Genomic DNA, 20,236 nt, shown 5'->3' with positions numbered 1-20,236 from the left:
ACCAGTTTTGCTTCTTTTGCAAAAAAACAACATCTTTTTTGTAACATCAACTATTAATTTTACTGTAATTTATTTGTAAAATGTGTTGCTCATTGTAGTTTATTCTATCAAATATATCTAGTGTCCAAGGTATTCTGTCTTTTAAATACAGGTGGGGTTATTTATAGCTAAACACATGTTCCTTTGGACAACTTTAAATAGCTTTAACAATTAACAGTTATTACCATGCACAGCTACCAATAATTTACATCATTTTTAAAGAAGAGAGGGCGAGGCTAAAAGGATGTTTAAAACATGCATAGGACAACCATAAATGTGTGGACAATGCAAAATCATGGTATTAATTTACATCTTAGAGGCAAAATACATTGGAAAGCATAATAAAAGACAGACTAAACACAAAGCGATGTGAAAATCTTATTATGCATAAAGATGAGAAGCTAAAAGTTACAAATCTGTCACAACTCTTGGAAAAATAAATTTTTAACTAAATGAATAGATCAAACATAAAACAAGTACATTTCAATCCAGGATATGTGATTACTTCTGTGTTTTTAACCCCACGATTGTTCTCAAAGATTTAGTCGGAATAATAGTATTTTTTTTAATAAGCGTCAGTGCTCGGGTTTTGATCTCTTTAGTTTTCAAAGAATATACAATAGGATTAATGCAAGGTGGAAGGCAAGAGGCCATCGACAGACTTAGAACTCTATGATCTGGGTTAACTGCTCCCAAATGGTAGCCAATTGTGAAAATGACAAGAAGAGGAATAAAAAAGATTGCAACAATGATGATGTGTTCCACACAAGTAGCCAGTGCTTTTAGGCGCCGATCTAAAGTCTTCATTCTGAACACAGTCACCAGGATGCTGACGTATGACAGCACTATGAAAGCAAAAGGCCCTGCAAGGGTCAGCATGCTCAAAAAGGAACCTGCAAACCACTGCATTGAATAATCATTACAGGCAAGCCTGAACACGGGTGCATAGTCACAAAAATAACTAAACACCCTGACAGAGTTACAAAATGACAGTTTTGTTACCAAATTTGTGATGTAGCTCATGACCCCCAAAGAAATTGACCAGGTAAAGGTGATGATGCAGCACATGCTGCGCATTGTGTTGATGGAGTTTTGGCGCAAAGGGAAACAAATAGCCACCAACCTGTCATAAGCAAGTATAGTGAGGGCGTAAGACTCTAATGATGCAAATGCATAATAAATAAACATTTGCACCAAACACAAGTTGAATGGGATAAAATTATCTTTAACCAAAAATATCTTTATCATACCAGGAATAGTGCAAGTGTTTAGACATAAATCAATCACTGCAAGGTTGATGACAGCCAGAAATTTTGGAGTGTGTAAGGATGGATTAATAACCACAACAATAATCAGCAAACCGTTAAACAGCACTGTAACCACATAAACAAATGCTAGAAAGATGAAGTAGATGTTGACAGATGGTAAAGACTCAAATCCGATGATGTAGAAGCCTGGAGGATGAATGATGACGGAGCTGTTCAAAGCCGTCCGGAGAAAAGACATAGTTAAAATCAGCAGTCGCTGCAAAACCCTTATTAGTCTGAAAGAAAGGTTTTATTTGTGGCTTTAAGTCTCCAAGAAGTGTAAAGTTGAAAACTGTTAAAATAAAAATATCTCCAGTTGTTAAACAGCTGCAGCCAACTGTGATGCTTCCCACCAAAAACAGTGAGCATGTAGCCTGAAATCTGAGCTGCTTACATAAAAAACATATCTCTGATCTCCTGAGAAAACCTTATACCTCATAATGAGAGAGCTAATGTGAAATATCCTATTAATTCCACTAATTTGATCCACGGAGAGCAATGCTGTGATTTACTTGCTGTAAAAACAAATTTAATTGTTATCTAAATGCTGGTTAAAGACAATGAAGACGTATCCCTTAAAACATTGACATTGTGTGTTTTGTGCAAACTTTAACTTGCATACTTTAGTGGGTTACTGCAACAGTTAGTGAACTCTTAAAAAGTTTGAGCATAAATCCCAAAACTGAGTTGATCCTTTCATAGGCGGGATCGCATCATGATTCAGAGTCCATTGTCACAGGTCCATAGTCTTGAAAATCTGCTGGGTCCGAGCTGCACAAAAAGTGATTTACTGCAAAAAAAAAAAAAAAAAATGAAAGGTCAAACCATCCATTATACTAACCTGCTGTTTTCCTTTTGGGGTCACAGGGTTGCTGGAGCCTGTCCCGACTACTGCTGGGTGAAGGTGTGTTACACCCTGTACAGGTCACCAGTCTGTCGCAGGGTCACAGTGCACGTGCCAAAACTCACCATTCGAGTGCCATGCGACAGCGTTACCCATACTATGGGTACTACTACATTATACTACACTATTCTACGCATGTTGAACATTTTGCAGCACATGGGAACTCTACACTTTTGTGACCTTAAAATACTTATCACTCAATGACTTAACACTGTAACAGGCAATATTGTCAGATATTTATTGAAATGTATTTTTCAATCTCAGTCACCCAATTTTAAAAATTAGGGCCTGTACTTTGTCAAACAGTCATGTAATTCATTTACACTGATCGCACGCAACGGAAATGGTACAGTCCATTTTCATGAGGTGGACGCACAAGCATCAAAGGCAACAAGCTGTGCTCTGAAGATGCAGCCCTTCGTCTGTACAACCCCAAAATCTGCAGCATCCATATGGGGGGAGGGGGGGGGTGACTTGTATGGGTGCATGTGACTAAGTTTAAAATGGTTTTGGATTTATTTTTTAGCACGGACCGTCTTTTATTATTGTTAGAAAAAATGTTATTAGCAAATAGAAATGTTTTAGAATTGAATGTTATTACCAAAAAACTTAAAAAGAAATTAAATAATACATTTTATAAATGTTACATCTCTGGGTCAACAGTGCACTCCAACGAAAAATAAGATACATGCAAAAAGCTAGTATTTGAAATACAGTTCAGCAGATTATAAGATCAAAATTAATTCAATGTATCCTTGTTTGTGTCTACAAGCATGCCTTTTAAAATTTTAAAGATTTTAATTTATTGTTGTTTCAGAAGGTACATGAAGGGAAGTGTTCCACCTGAGAATTAACCCACAAAAAAACTTTTTAAAAAGGATATTCGGTCAAGATAAACATGTTATTTTTTATAGTTGATTTTCTCCTGGTATCTGTTGTTTTTTTTCTCTCTTGTAAGTGTAAAATTACACTGTCACATAGTCTCCAAAGGAAAATACAATCCCAAAAGCCTTTAGCCGCATTGTTAGACCTAGATACAGCAAACTTCTGAAAATGTGGTTTACTGATGACTTCTTCAGAAACTTTTGAGTTTCAAGCGCCATCTAGTGGTCTAATACTGAAATTTACTAAAAGAAAAAGGAAAAAAGACAAAACTGTACAACAGTTAGATGATATGTGATTCCTGAGATTGCTCAAATTTAGACCAGTACCAGTGCTTTCAGGTTTTAATTGTTTGTCTAAATGTTGTTATATCTTATTTTATGTATTTGTATAAGATGTGTTTGTATTTTACTTTTTATTGTATATGCACCTGTGTTTTTTAACATCATGGCCAGGAGACTTCAGATGAAAACTAGCCTTTCCCTAATTCTGACTTTTTAACCATGGTTAATCATATGTTTGTTTGTTTTTTAGCTGCGCCATCCTCATTTAAATAAACTATTAAATTGCAGTAAATCAAAAAAAAAATAAAAAGCCATTTTTAAAACTTGTTTACTTTTAAGGCTCTTTTTATTTTACTGTAGTTGAGATTAGTTTAATTACTGACTCAAACATTTAAGTTTATTTGTACAAAAACAGTAATGATTACATTTTTCTTAAAAATACATTATTGGTTTCTCGTTTTTCCCTTTTTTATTTTTTTATACTTCTTGATTTAAATTAAAAAAAATTGTAAATAACAGTATAAATTTGGGAACCTTGGTAGTTTTTTTACATTTCAAATGTTCCTTATGTGCTTTACAGATAAAAAATGTTGAAGTCGGAGAATAAAAAAAGTTTATTAATTATCATAGCTCAAAAGAGAAATTGTTTAGGAGAAACATTTTTTTCAAAAAATACAAATGCAGCGAAACACACAACAAAAAAGCATTTGTGGTTTACAAATTGCCTTCAAATTAGAAATATTAAATGAATTACACTCTTTAAAAAAATGATCAGAACTCAACATTTTAGGAAAAAGACAACTAAAAGACATATCTTCAAAGTGACCTGTGCCAGAGAGAAGCATGTAAGAATTGCAATTACAACTTTATAACACATTCTAGTAAAATGTCTAAAAGTTTTTTTAAATAAGTAAATACAGTTTTTAGCAAATGAGAAACATCTCTTTTCAGCTTTAAAGTTTTAAATCAAGTTTAAGTTCAACAGAAAAATTGGAAAAACAATCTTTACTGATGTTTTAACCATGATTTTTTTTTATCACAATAGACCAATGAAAAGAAGGTAAAGCCAGACAAGATGAAAGATAAAATTTCATTCTATTTCTAGATCTATTTCAACAACAACAAAAAAAAAGGTCTATTTCTAATTGGGGTTCATGCGCAAACACACACGTCCACTAATTCAAATCTATTAATAATGCCTCTTCATTTTTGCAACTGTATTTACCGTCACACTTGTCTTATACCAATGATGCTACAACAAGCATCTGGGGCGTAAATCACAAAATGTTTTTCATGAATATGACAAATGCCATAAAAAAAACTTACATTTTAAAGCCTAATAGAAATTTCCATCCTAAGCATATTTATCAAGATAAAAGATTTCAAATGTACGACACATTTTGTTAAACACAGCTGGTGTCAGTTGTTACTTATTCTAAACATCTAACTAAAAGTGATGTTACTTTCTTGTTCTAAGCACCACAATGATTCTGTTAGAATTAACAGAAACCACTTGTCCCTTTTTTCTAACCAGTGCCAGCGCTCGAGTTTTAAGCTCTTTAGTCTTTAAGGAATACACAACAGGATTGATGCATGGTGGGAGGCAGGAGGCCATCGACAGACTTAAAACTCTGAGGTCTGGATTAACTGGACCCAAATAGAAGCCCATGGTATAGATCACAAAAAAAGGAATGTAAAAGATCGCGACAAGGATGATGTGTTCAGCACAAGTAGCCAAGGTCTTCCGCCGATTGTCGGATGTTTTCATTCTGAACACAGTCACCAGGATGCTTACGTATGACAGCACTATGAAAGTAAAAGGCCCTAAAAGGTTCAAATAGCTAAAAAACGTTCCTGCAAACCACTGCTTTGAATTGTCATTACAGGCAAGCCTATACACAGGTGCATAATCACAAAAATAACTAAACACTTTGACAGAGCTACAAAATGAAAGTTTTGTTATTAAAGCCACAGAATAGGCCGTCACTCCCAGAATATAACACCAGGTAATAGTGATGATGCAGCACATGCTGCGCACTGTGTTGATGGAGTTTTGGCGCAAAGCGAAGCAAATGGCAACCAGCCTGTCATAGGCCAGTATCATGAGCGCATAAGACTCTAAAGCAGCAAAGACGTAATAAAAAAACATCTGCACCAAGCACTGGTTGAATGGAACAAAATTATCCTTAAAAAGAAATATTTTTATCATGCCAGGAATGCTGCAAGCGGTAAAGCATAAATCAATCACTGCAAGGTTGATGACAGCCAGAAATTTTGGCGTGTGTAAGGATGGATTAATAACCACAACAATAATCAGCAAACCGTTAAACAGCACTGTAACCACATAAACAATTGCTAGAAAGATGAAAAAGACGTTTACAGATGGTAAAGACTCAAATCCAACTATGTAGAAGCCTGGAGGATGAATGATGACGGAGCTGTTCAAAGCCGTCCGGAGAAAAGACATAGTTAAAATTTAGACGTGAAAGTTTTTTTCTATCAAAAGAATAGATCGTTAAGTTTCCCCACTAGAAATATTCCTAGTTAGGGGACCAACCAAGAGTCCTTATCTTCTCCATTAAATACACAACGGCAGCCGCTCTCTGTGATGCTGCTTCTAAAACCAGCAGGAGTGTAGCAGAAACTCTCTTCAGCTGCCTGTAAAAATATAACTTCAACCTGATCTCATGAGAAAAAACGTCGACATCATAATGAGAAAGTTCATTTGAAATAGGCTATTATTTCCACTAATTTGATCCATGGAGAGCAAAGCTGTTATTAACTTCACTTTCTTTAAAAAAAAAAAGCCTCTCATTGTTGTTTGCTATAGTGTTGCATTCAGTAACACACACATGCAAACACTAACACACACACAAAGACTTGTGGGATCTGTGCAAAACCAAGGTGTTTTGTATGTTTTAAATTCTGTACAAAAGTAAAATTGATTTTGTTTTGCAAATCACAGAAAAGTCATTTTCTTTCATCTGGCCTTGTTACATAGCTATACGTTTAGAATGACCTTGCTGTTGTGTGAGTTTTTGCACATCTTGCTTCCTGGATTCTGTCCTGTGTGGTAAATCCTGACTGACACTGTAATACTCAGGGCCTACTTCTATGCAGCTATGAACACTGACTGTTTTTGCTCACATCCAGCAGGATTGTGGCGCTTTGTATTAACTATTAACAACAAAGAGTTGTCGAGTCGTTGCTGTGTTTTATCTGACTGAGAAACCAGGATGCATTATGGTTCTCTTGCATGCTTCCTTTTTTAAGTTATTCTATAAGAACTACATTGCTACTTGCCATCCTGCTGATGCACTGATGGATCTTGGAAAGGTGAAGCCGCTCAAAACTACCTAACATATTTTCAAATGCTCAATAAAAACCTAGTTTTTCTTCATGTCTGTACCTCATGGCTTGGGTCGCTAAATTGCTACCCAATTACAAAGTGTTACCATCTTTTTGATTGTTTAATTCCCCAACACATGGACTTTATTTTTTCCATTGAGTGGTCTTCTGTTAATCTCAAATGCCTCAAATTATGCTTCAAATTCTGAATGTAATTAGCTTAGAGTTCTTCTATGGTTAATATGGACTGTGCAAAGTGCCTTACACGCCTGTTGTATTGGCTTCTGCTAATTCAATGTCCTCCTTTTATTACAGGTTTCACTCTGTTTATTCATTTCTGGTCACACTTTAACATACATCAATGTAATTTCCAAAGGTGTGGATAGTAGAATCAGTTCTCTATTATTTATAATATAGCTTAATTGAATCTTTGTAGAGGAGGTGGCTGGTATGCAATATTTAGCTGGTATGCAGACCAAATCTTCTTAGAAGATGCAATAACAAGTTAGTTGTGCTGTCAGATGTTGACTGGAGAGCAGTTAGCATCTTCAATGAGCAGGAACAATGTCACGCCCTTTGTAGTTTATTTGTGAAACTCTCGCATCAAACTCTGCTATTTTGATGCTTACAGGATCCTGTTCTGGGTTGCCAATGCAAGGATTTCTGAAGTCCACCAGCTACTAAGCCCCCATGTCGAGGGAAACCTACCAGTATGTTGCCCCTCTTTTTTTCCCCCAGTTCGGTTCAGTGTGCACAGTGTTGGTGTCCTGCCACCAAGAGTCCATTATGAATGGTTCTGTGCAGAACATCTAGTGTATATGGGCCATCTTATTCTCATTTTTATATTTTTATATACATCTTATGTCTTTAATTTTAGTATCTTATCATGATTTTAGCCCCAGTGTTTCATGTGGGGATCTTTACCTCCAGGGCTTGCCGGCTTGGTCGGTGGTTGTTGCTGCAGTTGTCGCCCTTGCTGGGGCAGCTGGGGTCTAACTTTGCAGCGTCCCGGCTGTGAAGTGGACCCCAGTGTTGTCTCAGTCTGGGTGGGCGCTGAGGCGATGCTCCCATGGTCAAGCTGGCTCCTGGTATGAAAAGATTCCCGAATACTGTTTCTTCACAGCAGAGCCAAGCCTTATACGTTTGTTTTTTTGCTTATTTATTTATTTAAAGTCATTATTCTTTGTACGTGGAGGCCATGGGTCATATGTTTTAACGGAGGGGAGTTGGAAGGGTGAAGGGTGGGTTGGGTTTTTACTGTAATATTGTGTGTTTTCCGTTTTTAATGTTAAAGCGCTTCGAGCTGCGCAAAATGCATGAGAAGCGCTATTTTATTAATAAAGTTTGATTTGATTTGATTTGATTTGATTTGGGGTACGATTAAAATAATGAAGCATTTTGGAATTATTTATAATATATTGAATTACAATTAATTAATTAAAAAATGTGGATTCTGTCTGACCTTCTTCCAAACTTTTTATGATCACTGATATGCTCTTGTGTGTTTTTTACTTAAAAAAACGAGAGCTATGGTTGTTTGAGTAATAACAATGGGAGACTAAGTGTCTTTACTACATTTTCCTTTTATGACAACCCTTTTGTCGTTCACGAATGGCACATTTGTGCTTAGTGCTCTATCTAAGACAGTGGGGAAGGTGATATCTCCTATCTGATTTTAAATCTGAAATCTTTTTTGCTGTTGGATTTGTTTGCTGACAGATAACTCACATGTAATGAATCTGGTAACTGGTCCTATCTCCATTATCTCAAATTTATTTTATTGCTGAGAGACTTTGACACACTTTTTGTTAGTGTCAAAATGTTGTCAACTCTAAAAGTCGAGATCTAATATCACTTACCGGTACATGTACAATATTCATGGCTATTGACCATAATCTAGTGGTTCATAACTGTTACTGCATAAACAAATTACTGGTCAGATGTCTTGCAACTTCAACTTTTGTGACGTGCTAATAACCTTTATTCTGTTTACCTAAAAAACACAACATAAAAACTACCTGGCAACTGTTAATATGTATTTTGTATTAGTTTATGGTTTTAATAACAGACAGTGTCTTTCCAGACTGACCTATGCATTATTTCCAGAATATTAGAGAAAAAATGATAATACAGCTTTAACATCCATGTGTGAATCTAGCACAGTCAATTACAGTAAAACCTTAAAAGACCAACTTTCAAATTATGTGCTTTATTTGTTTTTGTTAACCAAATATTTCTTGTTTTTTCCAAAACAAAGGAAATAAATTAATGTTTTTCAATGTATTGCATGAGGCATGACACATAAAATTGAAGTGTTTTTCATGTTATTGTAAACATAATAATAATGTTTCTCAAATGCAAATTTGTTATTCAATTATCATGTGCTTTTATTGCATCAAAACGTTTTGTCTAAAAATACATCTCAAATTATCCTTCAAATGCACATAAGAAAGGTAAAAAAAATCACATCAGCTGTAATAGCTAATGCTACTCTTCTTTTTGTTCTTTTTTGTGTGTCAAAAATAAAGTTTTGCATGTGACCCTTATGCTATCCTAGGCACTTTAACATTGGGAGTTGGATCTCGACCCCACAAAACAGTGTGTTGAACCTTTTTTCTTCAGTGATTTGTGATCTCCACCTTTGTCATGGTAGGGAGAACACGTCAATGTAAGGGTGGGGTCATAAGATAGCACAAGGGGTTAAGGTTTCTCTTTAGTTTATTACATTTTTGTTGATTTATTAGTAAGTGAGAGGAATGAAATATTACTTTCCTTAACCCTGCTTAAACATGTTTCTTTTTAACAAGTTTACAGTAAGTGCAGGTTTTTGTAGTATTAATGATACATGTTAGATGCATTTAATTTCAGGAAATTTAAAAATCAATACAATTTTTCATCTTAAAAGTCATAAATGATCAGAGGATTCTTCAAAGGCAAAATACTGTTTTATTTAAACATAACTTGCATAAATTCATTTAAAATGGGTATTTTCGTCTCTATGGAAAATGACTCAAATACAATATTTTGACATTTAAACTTTAAATTAAAATAGAAAATGTATGTACATTGCTTTAATTTAAGTTAGAACAGACAAGGATAATCCAGTGTTTTATGTAGGGACAAAAAAAACAAATACACCACATTCTACATTCACTATTTAATGCATGATGAAGCTGTTTTTACTGAATTTCAACGATAGATAAGATTAGATAACTTTATTGATCCCACGATGGGGAAATTTCACTTATCTGCGGCAGCAAAAAGGACATTTAAAAATACAGCAGCAAAAGTGACATTCACCAAAAGACAAAGGTAAAGTGACTTTCAGTGTATTTACAGAACAACAACATTATAAATAAAACAGAAGAATATCTGCAAAAAAACATCCTTTTTTTTACTGCAAAGTGAAATTCAATTTGAACAAAAACAAATGTCATGAAATCCCCATTTCTCTTTCAGTTTCACTATTTATGGATGCATCATCTGGACATATTTTTATTAATCTAGAGAGCATGCAGTGTTATAAAGATGGTAAATGACAGTAAAGATCACACAAAAAAGCCAGCCTGTGAATATTGTTTCCTTCTCTGACTCAAACACTGAGGTGCAAGGTAATAAAGTTTCAAATTTGTCACAAATCTTGGGAAAAGACATTTTTAACTAACTGAATAGATCGAACATAAAACAAGTACATTTCAATCCAGGATATTTGGATTACTTTGTTGTTTTTAACCCCACGATGATTCTCAAAGATTTAGTCAGAATAATAGTATTTTTTTTAATAAGCGTCAGTGCTCGGGTTTTGATCTCTGTAGTTTTCAAAGAATATACAATAGGATTAATGCAAGGTGGAAGGCAAGAGGCCATCGACAGACTTAGAACTCTATGATCTGGGTTAATTCCTCCCAAATAGAAGCCAATTGTGAAAATGACAAGAAGAGGAATAAAAAAGATTGCAACAATGATGATGTGTTCCACACAAGTAGCCAGTGCTTTTAGGCGCCGATCTAAAGTCTTCATTCTGAACACAGTCACCAGGATGCTGACGTATGACAGCACTATGAAAGCAAAAGGCCCTGCAAGGGTCAGCATGCTCAAAAAGGAAGCTGCAAACCACTGCATTGAATAATCATTACAGGCAAGCCTGAACACGGGTGCATAGTCACAGAAATAACTAAACACTCTGACAGAGTTACAGAATGACAGTTTAGTCATTAAACTCGTGGAAAAGGTTATACTTCCTAGAACCCAACACCAAGTAAAGGTAATGATGCAGCACATGCTGCGCATTGTGTTGATGGAGTTTTGGCGCAAAGGGAAACAAATAGCCACCAACCTGTCATAAGCAAGTATGGTGAGCGCATAAGACTCTGAAGTGGCAAAAACGTAATAAAAATACATTTGCACCAAACACAAGTTGAATGGGATAAAATTATCTTTAACCAAAAATATCTTTATCATACCAGGAATAGTGCAAGTGTTTAGACATAAATCAATCACTGCCAGGTTGATGACAGCCAGAAATTTTGGAGTGTGTAAGGATGGATTAATAACCACAACAATAATCAGCAAACCGTTAAACAGCACTGTAACCACATAAACAATTGCTAGAAAGATGAAAAAGACATTTACAGATGGTAAAGACTCAAATCCAACTATGTAGAAGCCTGGAGGATGAATGATGACGGAGCTGTTCAAAGCCGTCCGGAGAAAAGACATGGTTAAAATTTAGATGTGAAACTTTCTTCTATCTAAAGAATAGATCGTTAAGTTTCCCCACTAGAAATATTCCTAGTTAGGGGACCAACCAAGAGTCCTTATCTTCTCCATTAAATACACAACGGCAGCCGCTCTCTGTGATGCTGCTTCTAAAACCAGCAGGAGTGTAGCAGAAACTCTCTTCAGCTGCCTGTAAAAATATAACTTCAACCTGATCTCATGAGAAAAAACGTCGACATCATAATGAGAAAGTTCATTTGAAATAGGCTATTATTTCCACTAATTTGATCCATGGAGAGCAAAGCTGTTATTAACTTCACTTTCTTTAAAAAAAAAAAGCCTCTCATTGTTGTTTGCTATAATGTTGCATTCAGTAACACACACATGCAAACACTAACACACACACAAAGACTTGTGGGATCTGTGCAAAACCAAGGTGTTTTGTATGTTTTAAATTCTGTACAAAAGTAAAATTGATTTTGTTTTGCAAATCACAGAAAAGTCATTTTCTTTCATCTGGCCTTGTTACATAGCTATACGTTTAGAATGACCTTGCTGTTGTGTGAGTTTTTGCACATCTTGCTTCCTGGATTCTGTCCTGTGTGGTAAATCCTGACAATGTAATACTCAGGGCCTGCTTCTATGCAGCTATGAACACTGAATGTTTTTGCTCACATCCAGCAGGATTGTGGCTCTTTGTATTAACTATTAACAACAAAGAGTTGTCGAGTCGTTGCTGTGTTTTATCTGACTGAGAAACCAGGATGCATTATGGTTCTCTTGCATGCTTCCTTTTTTAAGTTATTCTATATGAATTACTTTGCCAGTTGCCATCCTGCTGATGCACTGATGGATCTTGAAAAGGTGAAGCCGCTCAAAACTACCTAACATATTTTCCAATACTCAATAAAAACCTACCGGTAGTTTTTCTTCATGTCTGTACCTCATGGCTTGGGTCGTAAAGTGCTACCCAATTACAAAGTGTTACCATCTTTTTGATTGTTTAATTCCCCAACACATGGACTTTATTTTTTCCATTGAGTGGTCTTCTGTTAACTTCAAATGCCTCAAATTATGCTTCAAATTCTGAATGTAATTAGCTTAGAGTTCTTCTATGGTTAATATGGACTGTGCAAAGTGCCTTACACGCCTGTTGTATTGGCTTCTGCTAATTCAATGTCCTCCTTTTATTACAGGTTTCACTCTGTTTATTCATTTCTGGTCACACTTTAACATACATCAATGTAATTTCCAAAGGTGTGGATAGTAGAATCAGTTCTCTATTATTTATAAGATAGCTTAATTGAATCTTTGTAGAGGAGGTGGCTGGTATGCAATATTTAGCTGGTATGCAGACCAAATCTTCTTAGAAGATGCAATAACAAGTTAGTTGTGCTGTCAGATGTTGACTGGAGAGCAGTTAGCATCTTCAATGAGCAGGAACAATGTCACGCCCTTTGTAGTTTATTTGTGAAACTCTCGCATCAAACTCTGCTATTTTGATGCTTACAGGATCCTGTTCTGGGTTGCCAATGCAAGGATTTCTGAAGTCCACCAGCTACTAAGCCCCCATGTCGAAGGAAACCTAAAGGTATGTTTCTGTCATGACTAGAATGCGGAGGAAGACCCAGATGCTGAAAACCCAGAAGGCAGAGGCAGGTGAGTGAAGAAGTAAATAAGAGGTTTTTATTTTCTTAATGTTTCTTGCGGTTGTTGATGGTGTAGTGGGTAATCGTGGCTGTGGCTCTCGAGTGTAGATCCAGAATTTCCAGAGCGGGAGCGAGACAATGTTCGTGGGCAGGATCTTGAACCCTGGTGTGGCGTGGTGATCTTGATAAGCGTGGACGCTCGGTGGACCCGTGGCGTGGCCGTGGTCTAGATGAGGACAGCGACTGTGGCTCTCAGTGGCAGGAAACATCAGCGGAGGAAGGCTGAGGCTGTAGCTGCTCCAGATGGTGAACTCAGAGGCTGTGGCTCTCAGTGGCAGGAAACGTCAGCGGTGGAAGGCTGAGGCTGTAGCTGCTCCAGATGGTGAACTCAGAGGCTGTGGCTCTCAGTGGCAGGAAACGTCAGCGGTGGAAGGCTGAGGCTGTAGCTGCTCCGGATGGTGAACTCAGGTGACTCTCGTGGCGTGATAAGGTAACCTGAGTGCAGAGGACAAGACAAGGTTAACTTAGTGCAGAGACTAAGGGGCCAGACGTAGAGCTTCAGGAGACAAGGGCACCGTCAGGGTTAGCGAACTGGCGAAGACTGAAGAAGCTGGGTCTCCTTAAGTAGCAGGTGGTTTGATGAGAAGAGTAGTCACAGCTGAGGGAGATGAGCAGCAGAGCAGGAGGGGGAGGAGTCTGACAGGCCACTATGACAGTACCCCCCCCCTCAACGACCGCCTCCCGGCGGGGCAGGGCAACGATCCGGATGAACACGGAAAAAGTCGCGGATGTGGGAAGGGTCGAGGATGAGGGAACGGGATACCCAATAACGTTCCTCAGGACCGTACCCTGCCCAATCCACCAGGTACTGATGACCACGGCCACGGCGACGGATATCCAGGATCCGAGAGACAGTGAACGCCGGAGCCCCATCAATGAGCCGGGCGGGAGGAGGGGAAGCGGAAGGCGGGCACAACGGGCTGTCCAGAACAGGTTTAATGTGAGAGATATGGAACGTGGGGTGTACCTTGAGTGCGGCAGGCAGACGTAGGCGGACACAGGAGGGGTTGAGAATGCGGTCAATGACGTAGGGGCCGATGAATCTAGGTGCCAGTTTACAAGATGAGACCTGCAACGGGATGTTTTTAGACGAGAGCCACACCTTTTGACCGACCTGGCACGAGGGACCCGCCACCCTGTGACGGTTGGCGATTCTGCAGTTGTCCTCCTTAGTGTGAAGCAGGTCCTCTCTAGTCTGGTTCCAGACACGCTGGCAGCGCTGGAGATGGTGCTGAACAGACGGAACGGCGAGGTCTAGCTCCTGAGCGGGGAACAGAGGAGGAGAAAAACCCAACAAAGCTTCAAAGGGGGAGATCCCAGTAGCAGAGGACACGTGGGAATTGTGGGCATATTCTATCCAGACTAAGAAGTCAGCCCAATCGGATGGGTTCTGGGCTGCCAGGCAATGAAGAGCAGCCTCTAGCTCTTGATTCGCCCGCTCAGCTTGGCCATTGGTCTGGGGATGGTAACCGGAGGATAAACTGGCCGTGGGCCCCAGAGCAGAGCAAAAGGCCTTCCAGACGTGGGAAACAAATTGAGGGCCCCTGTCAGAAACGATATCTGTGGGGATGCCATGATGACGGAAAACATGGTGAACCAGAAGATCGGCAGTTTCAGTGGCAGAAGGTAACTGAGGTAATGGAATAAATTGGGCGGATTTGGAAAAACGATCAATGACCGTAAAAATAACAGTGTTACCCTTGGACGCGGGTAATCCAGTTACAAAATCCACTGCAATATGTGACCAGGGTCTATGAGGCGTGGGCAAAGGATGTAGGAGGCCAGCGGGAGGGGAGCTGGAGGCCTTGGACCGAGCGCAAGTGCAGGCGGCGACGTACTCACGAACATCCTTGTCCATTCTAGGCCAGAAGAATCTTTTACGTAGGAGGTTAAGAGTCCGGAAAACTCCGCCGTGACAAGCGACCCGTGAGCAGTGTCCCCAGGCGAGGACGTCAGACCTAAGTGAGGAGGGAACGAAGAGGACGCCATCAGGACAGGAGTCGGGTTTAGGTTCCTCACCTTGGGCATTGATAACTCTGTTTTCGACATCCCAGGTAAGGTTTCCAACAATACAGGTGGATGGAAGGATGGTGGTAGGAGCCGAGGAGTCGTCAGGACTGAATTGGCGTGAGAGGGCATCAGGTTTGGTGTTCCGACTGCCGGGTCTGTAAGTAATGGTAAACTTGAATCTATCAAAAAATAAACACCACCGAGCTTGACGTGAGTTAAGGCGTTTGGCAGAGCGTAAGTAGGCCAGGTTTTTATGATCCGTCCAGACTATGAACGGTAGATCAGCTCCCTCTAGCCAATGCCGCCACTCCTCCAGCGCGAGCTTGATGGCCAGCAGCTCACGATTACCCACGTCGTAGTTTCTTTCCGCAGGTGACAGTTTCCGTGAATAAAATGCACAGGGTTTGAGTTTTCCAGAGGAAACTTCCTTTTGAGAGAGGACAGCGCCGACCCCGGTATCCGAGGCGTCGACCTCCACAATGAACTGCCGGGTAGTGTGGGGTTGAGTGAGGATGGGCGCAGAACTAAACAAGGACTTGACGGTGTCAAAGGCGGCCTGGGCGTCAGGGTTCCACCGGAAAGGTTTGGTGGTGGAGGTCAGCTGAGTTAAAGGGGCGGCGATGCTACTGTAGTTCCTCATAAACCTTCTATAAAAATTTGCGAAGCCAAGGAACTGCTGTAACTTTTTGCGGGAGGCCGGTGGGTTCCACTGGGTAACGGCTTCGATTTTAGCCGGGTCGGGACGAATGCTCCCCGCCTCGAGGATGTACCCGAGAAACTGGACGGAGGAAGCGTGAAATCGGCACTTTTCGGCCTTCACAATTAATTGGTTCTCGAGCAGACGGGCTAGGACTTGACGTACGTGGTTCTCGTGTTGGACGGGATCACTAGAAAAAAATCAGAATATCATCGAGATATACAAAAACGAAACGATTAATGAAATCTCTAAGGACGTCGTTCAACAGCCTCTGAAAGACGGCTGGTGCGTTGGTTAAGCCAAAAGGCATGACCAGGTACTCATAGTGGCCCAGCGGGGTATTAAATGCGGTCTTCCATTCATCCCCTTCTTTAATGCGAACTAGATGGTAAGCATTGCGTAAATCGAGTTTGGAAAAGATCTGAGCGCCCTGGACGGAATCAAAAACCGAGCTGATGAGAGGGAGAGCGTATTTATCTTTGATGGTAATGGCGTTTAGTTCACGGTAATCAATACAAGGTCGCAGGGTTTTATCCTTTTTCTCTACAAAGAAAAACCCCGCACCCACAGGTGAAGAGGAAGGACGGATGTGACCGGAAGAGAGGGCCTCATGGATATAAGTTTCCATGGCGGACTTTTCGGGACCTGATAAGTTATAAAGATGACCTTTAGGCAAAGTGGACCCCTGAAGGAGCTCGATAGCGCAATCATAGGGCCGGTGGTACGGTAAAGCATTAGCTTTACATTTGCTAAAAACAGCTTTGAGATCATGATAACATGAAGGAATAGTGGAGAGATCTATGGGTTCTGTGAGAGTGAAGGTTGTGGAAGGAACCGCGGGAATAGCAGACTGAAGACAATTAGCTAGACAGTGCTTACTCCAAGAGTTAATACGCTGGTGAACCCAGTCCAACTGGGGGTTGTGAATTTTCAACCAGGAGCAGCCTAGAACGACCGGATTGCAAGGAGAGTGAGTAATGAAAAACTTAATGGACTCATGGTGATTACCGGACGAGATCAGTAGAATGGGACCGGTGCGATGAGTGATGACTGAGAGGTGTTGATCCCCTAGCCCGGCAGTCTTAATAGGGTTTTCTAACGGTTCGGTAGGTAACGAGAGTGATTTTACAAGATTTTTGTCAATAAGACTCTGCTCGGCCCCAGGATCTATTAAAGCTAGAATCTCGGAAATGCCGGTCTTAAAACATAGCTTGACAGGAATGTAGCAAAACTCCTTAGATGTGTGTGCGACAGACTTACCCACCCGCGGCCTGTCGTCTAGCGGGGGGTTCTGGAGTTTAAACGTAGTGAACATTGGGAAACCTGATGACCGGGTTTACCGCAGTAGAAGCATAGTCCCTCCTCTCTACGTTTCTGCCGCTCTTCTTCAGACAGCTTGGCATGACCAACCTGCATAGGTTCCACTGGTGGCTCTCGCGATCTGAAAGGGGAAGATTCAAAAGGATAGGCAGGAAAAGCAACCGGATTAGTAGATGGTGTCTTTCGGGTTACAGGATAACGTTCACGATTACGTTCTCTGAGGCGGGTGTCAGAACGTAACGCGGCGGACACTAATTCTTCGAACGAGGAAGCCTCAGGCTGTGAACATAAGTGATCCTTGATATTTTCGTTTAAGGACTGATAAAAGATCCCTTTTAGAGCTGGGTCAGTCCATCCGGCCTCCACTGCTAGGATCCTAAAGTCTATCACGTGGTCGCTGACAGATCGATTGCGTTGCTTGAGGCTCAGCAAACGTCTGGTGGCTTCTTCCTGTTTCCTAGGTTGATCAAAAACTAACCGAAATTCGTCGATGAAGCGATTAAACGGGAGATGAGATATGGGATTAGCCGCCAGAAAAGCCTGAGCCCATTGTAGCGCTTTACTCCTGAGGGAATTGACGATGAGAGTGATCTTGCTATGATCAGAGTGATAGAACCGGGGGGCCTGTTGGAAAAGGAGCTGACATTGTAGCAAAAACCCTCCGCAAGCCTCAACGTCACCATGGAACGGTTCGGGGTATAGTCGGTAATTCTCCGGGGCGGAGGAGGAAGCGGAAGCGGTCTGGTTGTCGGAGAGCGGAGGTGAGGCAGGAGCCGTGGAACCGGGTCGTTGCCGGGTTAATTCCAACAAAGTCTGTGTCATGCTGTCCAGACGTCGAAATAAATCCTGCTGGGCGGAGGCCATCTGTCCCAAAGCGTCAGCTTGACGTCCGAGCATGATGCCCTGCTGTTGGACTGCCACACGGAGTCCTTCCGGGTCAGCTGGGTCGGGGTTCTGGCCAGTTCGTTCTGTCATGACTAGAACGCGGAGGAAGACCCAGATGCTGAAAACCCAGAAGGCAGAGGCAGGTGAGTGAAGAAGTAAATAAGAGGTTTTTATTTTCTTAATGTTTCTTGCGGTTGTTGATGGTGTAGTGGGTAATCGTGGCCAGTAGCGGTTTTAGGCACGGGCCATACGGGCGATCGCCCGGGGCGGAAAAATGACGGAGGGGCGGCGCCAGCGGCTCAGCTCTTGTAAAATACTTTATGCATCACTATTGGTTTACTTATATCACAGAGTTTGTAACAGCCTGAAACCTGGCGGCGCCCCCGCCCCGCAGCTGCGCTCTCTCCTGTCTTTGAGAAGTAGACGCAAATGTGTGTGAGAAGGAGAAGGGAGGGGGCGCGGGGTGAAGAAGGAGAAGGGAGGGGGCGCGGGGTGAAGGATGCAGGCTGAGAGGTGAGCACGGAGCGCAAAACGCATGCGCAAACCTGGCTGGATCTTCTTCCAGGGGGGCAACGGTCGCGGGCCGCGGCTCAGTGCTTGATGAAAAAATAAAAATTGCGCCGCCATGTAGCGAATTGGCGCCCCTGGGTGCAGCTGCACGCGCTCCTTCTGGAAATGTATGACGAACGGGGGGGGGGGGCTGCGGGTATAAAAAAGGTATAAAAAAATCATGCTTTTTTGGTTATTTTTGTGTGAAATGCCCAAATAAAAAATGGGAAAACAAAAAAAATTCTTCACTTAGATGACAGTTGGTTTAGTCGACAGACTTGATACCTATGTCAGGACATTTATGCTAAATGCAAAAACATCTGAAATATGGAGAAAAAAGGTCAAAGCTGGTGCCCAATTTAGAAAGAAAAGAGAAGAAGAGGAGAAAAGAGACAAAGAAAAGGGTAATATCGCATAACTAGATGCACGTTTTCTAAATTCGAATGCTACCTGCCCTACAACAACAACAACGTTGCAGAGGAAAAATCTCTTGTTTGGTCTATCATGACCAAAACTGAAGTAGGCCCAAATATTGCAAATAACGTCATTTTTAAGATATTTATTCTTAAATGTTTGCTCTGCCTTAACTTGTTACATTAGTTATGATTCGTGTGTCTGTCTGCTCTGCTGTAACACAAAGTTTTTGTTGTGTTTTATTGTTGTATATTAGTTCATAATGTTAAATAAGCTGTGATGGTAGCATGCTGCTGCTGCTGCTGCTGCTGCTGCTGCTGCTGCTAGCTTTTCAAAACTCCAGTTGATCAAGTCATACCTGAGATCACCAATGTCTCAGGAGCAACTCACTAACCTGCTGTTGTTAGTATCAATCATTCAGGGGGGGGAGCAGATTTCATATGATGACGTTATTGACAAGCTTGCATCAGGAAGGCCACAAAGGTTAGGTTTTAGTTAGTGTTTTCTGTTCTTAGTGCTGCAGTTACATTTATTCTAGTGTATTATTTGTGTGATTTGTAGTTTATAATATTTATTTCAGATTATTTGTGTTTATTAAATATTTCCTAACTGTATTTTCAGTTACAATAAATGGACAAAGTGACTCTATTGGGGGGGGGGGGGGGGGGGGGGGCGCCAGAGGAGGGTCTCGCCCAGGGAGTAATTCAGGGTAGAACCGCCACTGATCGTGGCTGTGGCTCTCGAGTGTAGATCCAGAATTTCCAGAGCGGGAGCGAGACAATGTTCGTGGGCAGGATCTTGAACCCTGGTGTGGCGTGGTGATCTTGATAAGCGTGGACGCTCGGTGGACCCGTGGCGTGGCCGTGGTCTAGATGAGGACTGCGGCTGTGGCTCTCAGTGGCAGGAAACGTCAGCGGTGGAAGGCTGAGGCTGTAGCTGCTCCGGATGGTGAACTCAGGTGACTCTTGTGGCGTGATAAGGTAACCTGGGTGCAGAGGACAAGACAAGGTTAACTTAGTGCAGAGACTAAGGGGCCAGACGTAGAGCTTCAGGAGATAAGGGCACCGTCAGGGTTAGCGAACTGGCGAAGACTGAAGAAGCTGGGTCTCCTTAAGTAGCAGGTGGTTTGATGAGAAGAGTAGTCACAGCTGAGGGAGATGAGCAGCAGA

At 40.9% G+C, this 20,236-nt stretch overlaps 3 protein-coding genes across 3 annotated transcripts; all 3 read right to left on the bottom strand.

Annotated features, from left to right (window-relative positions):
- Positions 1–466: 466 nt before the first annotated feature.
- On the bottom strand, positions 467–2,224 carry LOC101165689 (olfactory receptor 2AT4-like). The gene has a single exon (XM_004084411.3). It carries the CDS (start codon positions 1,543–1,545, stop codon positions 541–543), a length of 1,005 nt encoding a protein of 334 aa, XP_004084459.1. The 5' UTR covers positions 1,546–2,224; the 3' UTR covers positions 467–540.
- Positions 2,225–4,875: 2,651 nt separating this feature from the next.
- On the bottom strand, positions 4,876–5,883 carry LOC101165443 (olfactory receptor 2AT4-like). The gene has a single exon (XM_004084410.3). The coding sequence runs from the start codon at positions 5,881–5,883 to the stop codon at positions 4,876–4,878; it is 1,008 nt and encodes a 335-aa protein (XP_004084458.3).
- A 4,404-nt stretch (positions 5,884–10,287) lies between these two features.
- On the bottom strand, positions 10,288–12,276 carry LOC101165196 (olfactory receptor 2AT4-like). Its single transcript, XM_004084409.4, has one exon. The coding sequence runs from the start codon at positions 11,481–11,483 to the stop codon at positions 10,479–10,481; it is 1,005 nt and encodes a 334-aa protein (XP_004084457.3). The 5' UTR covers positions 11,484–12,276; the 3' UTR covers positions 10,288–10,478.
- Between the last annotated feature and the right edge of the window lie 7,960 nt (positions 12,277–20,236).

This window comes from Oryzias latipes, chromosome 14 (assembly GCF_002234675.1).
Source record: "Oryzias latipes chromosome 14, ASM223467v1".
Lineage (NCBI taxonomy): Eukaryota > Metazoa > Chordata > Actinopteri > Beloniformes > Adrianichthyidae > Oryzias > Oryzias latipes.
This window is presented reverse-complemented; position numbering and strand designations above follow the sequence as displayed.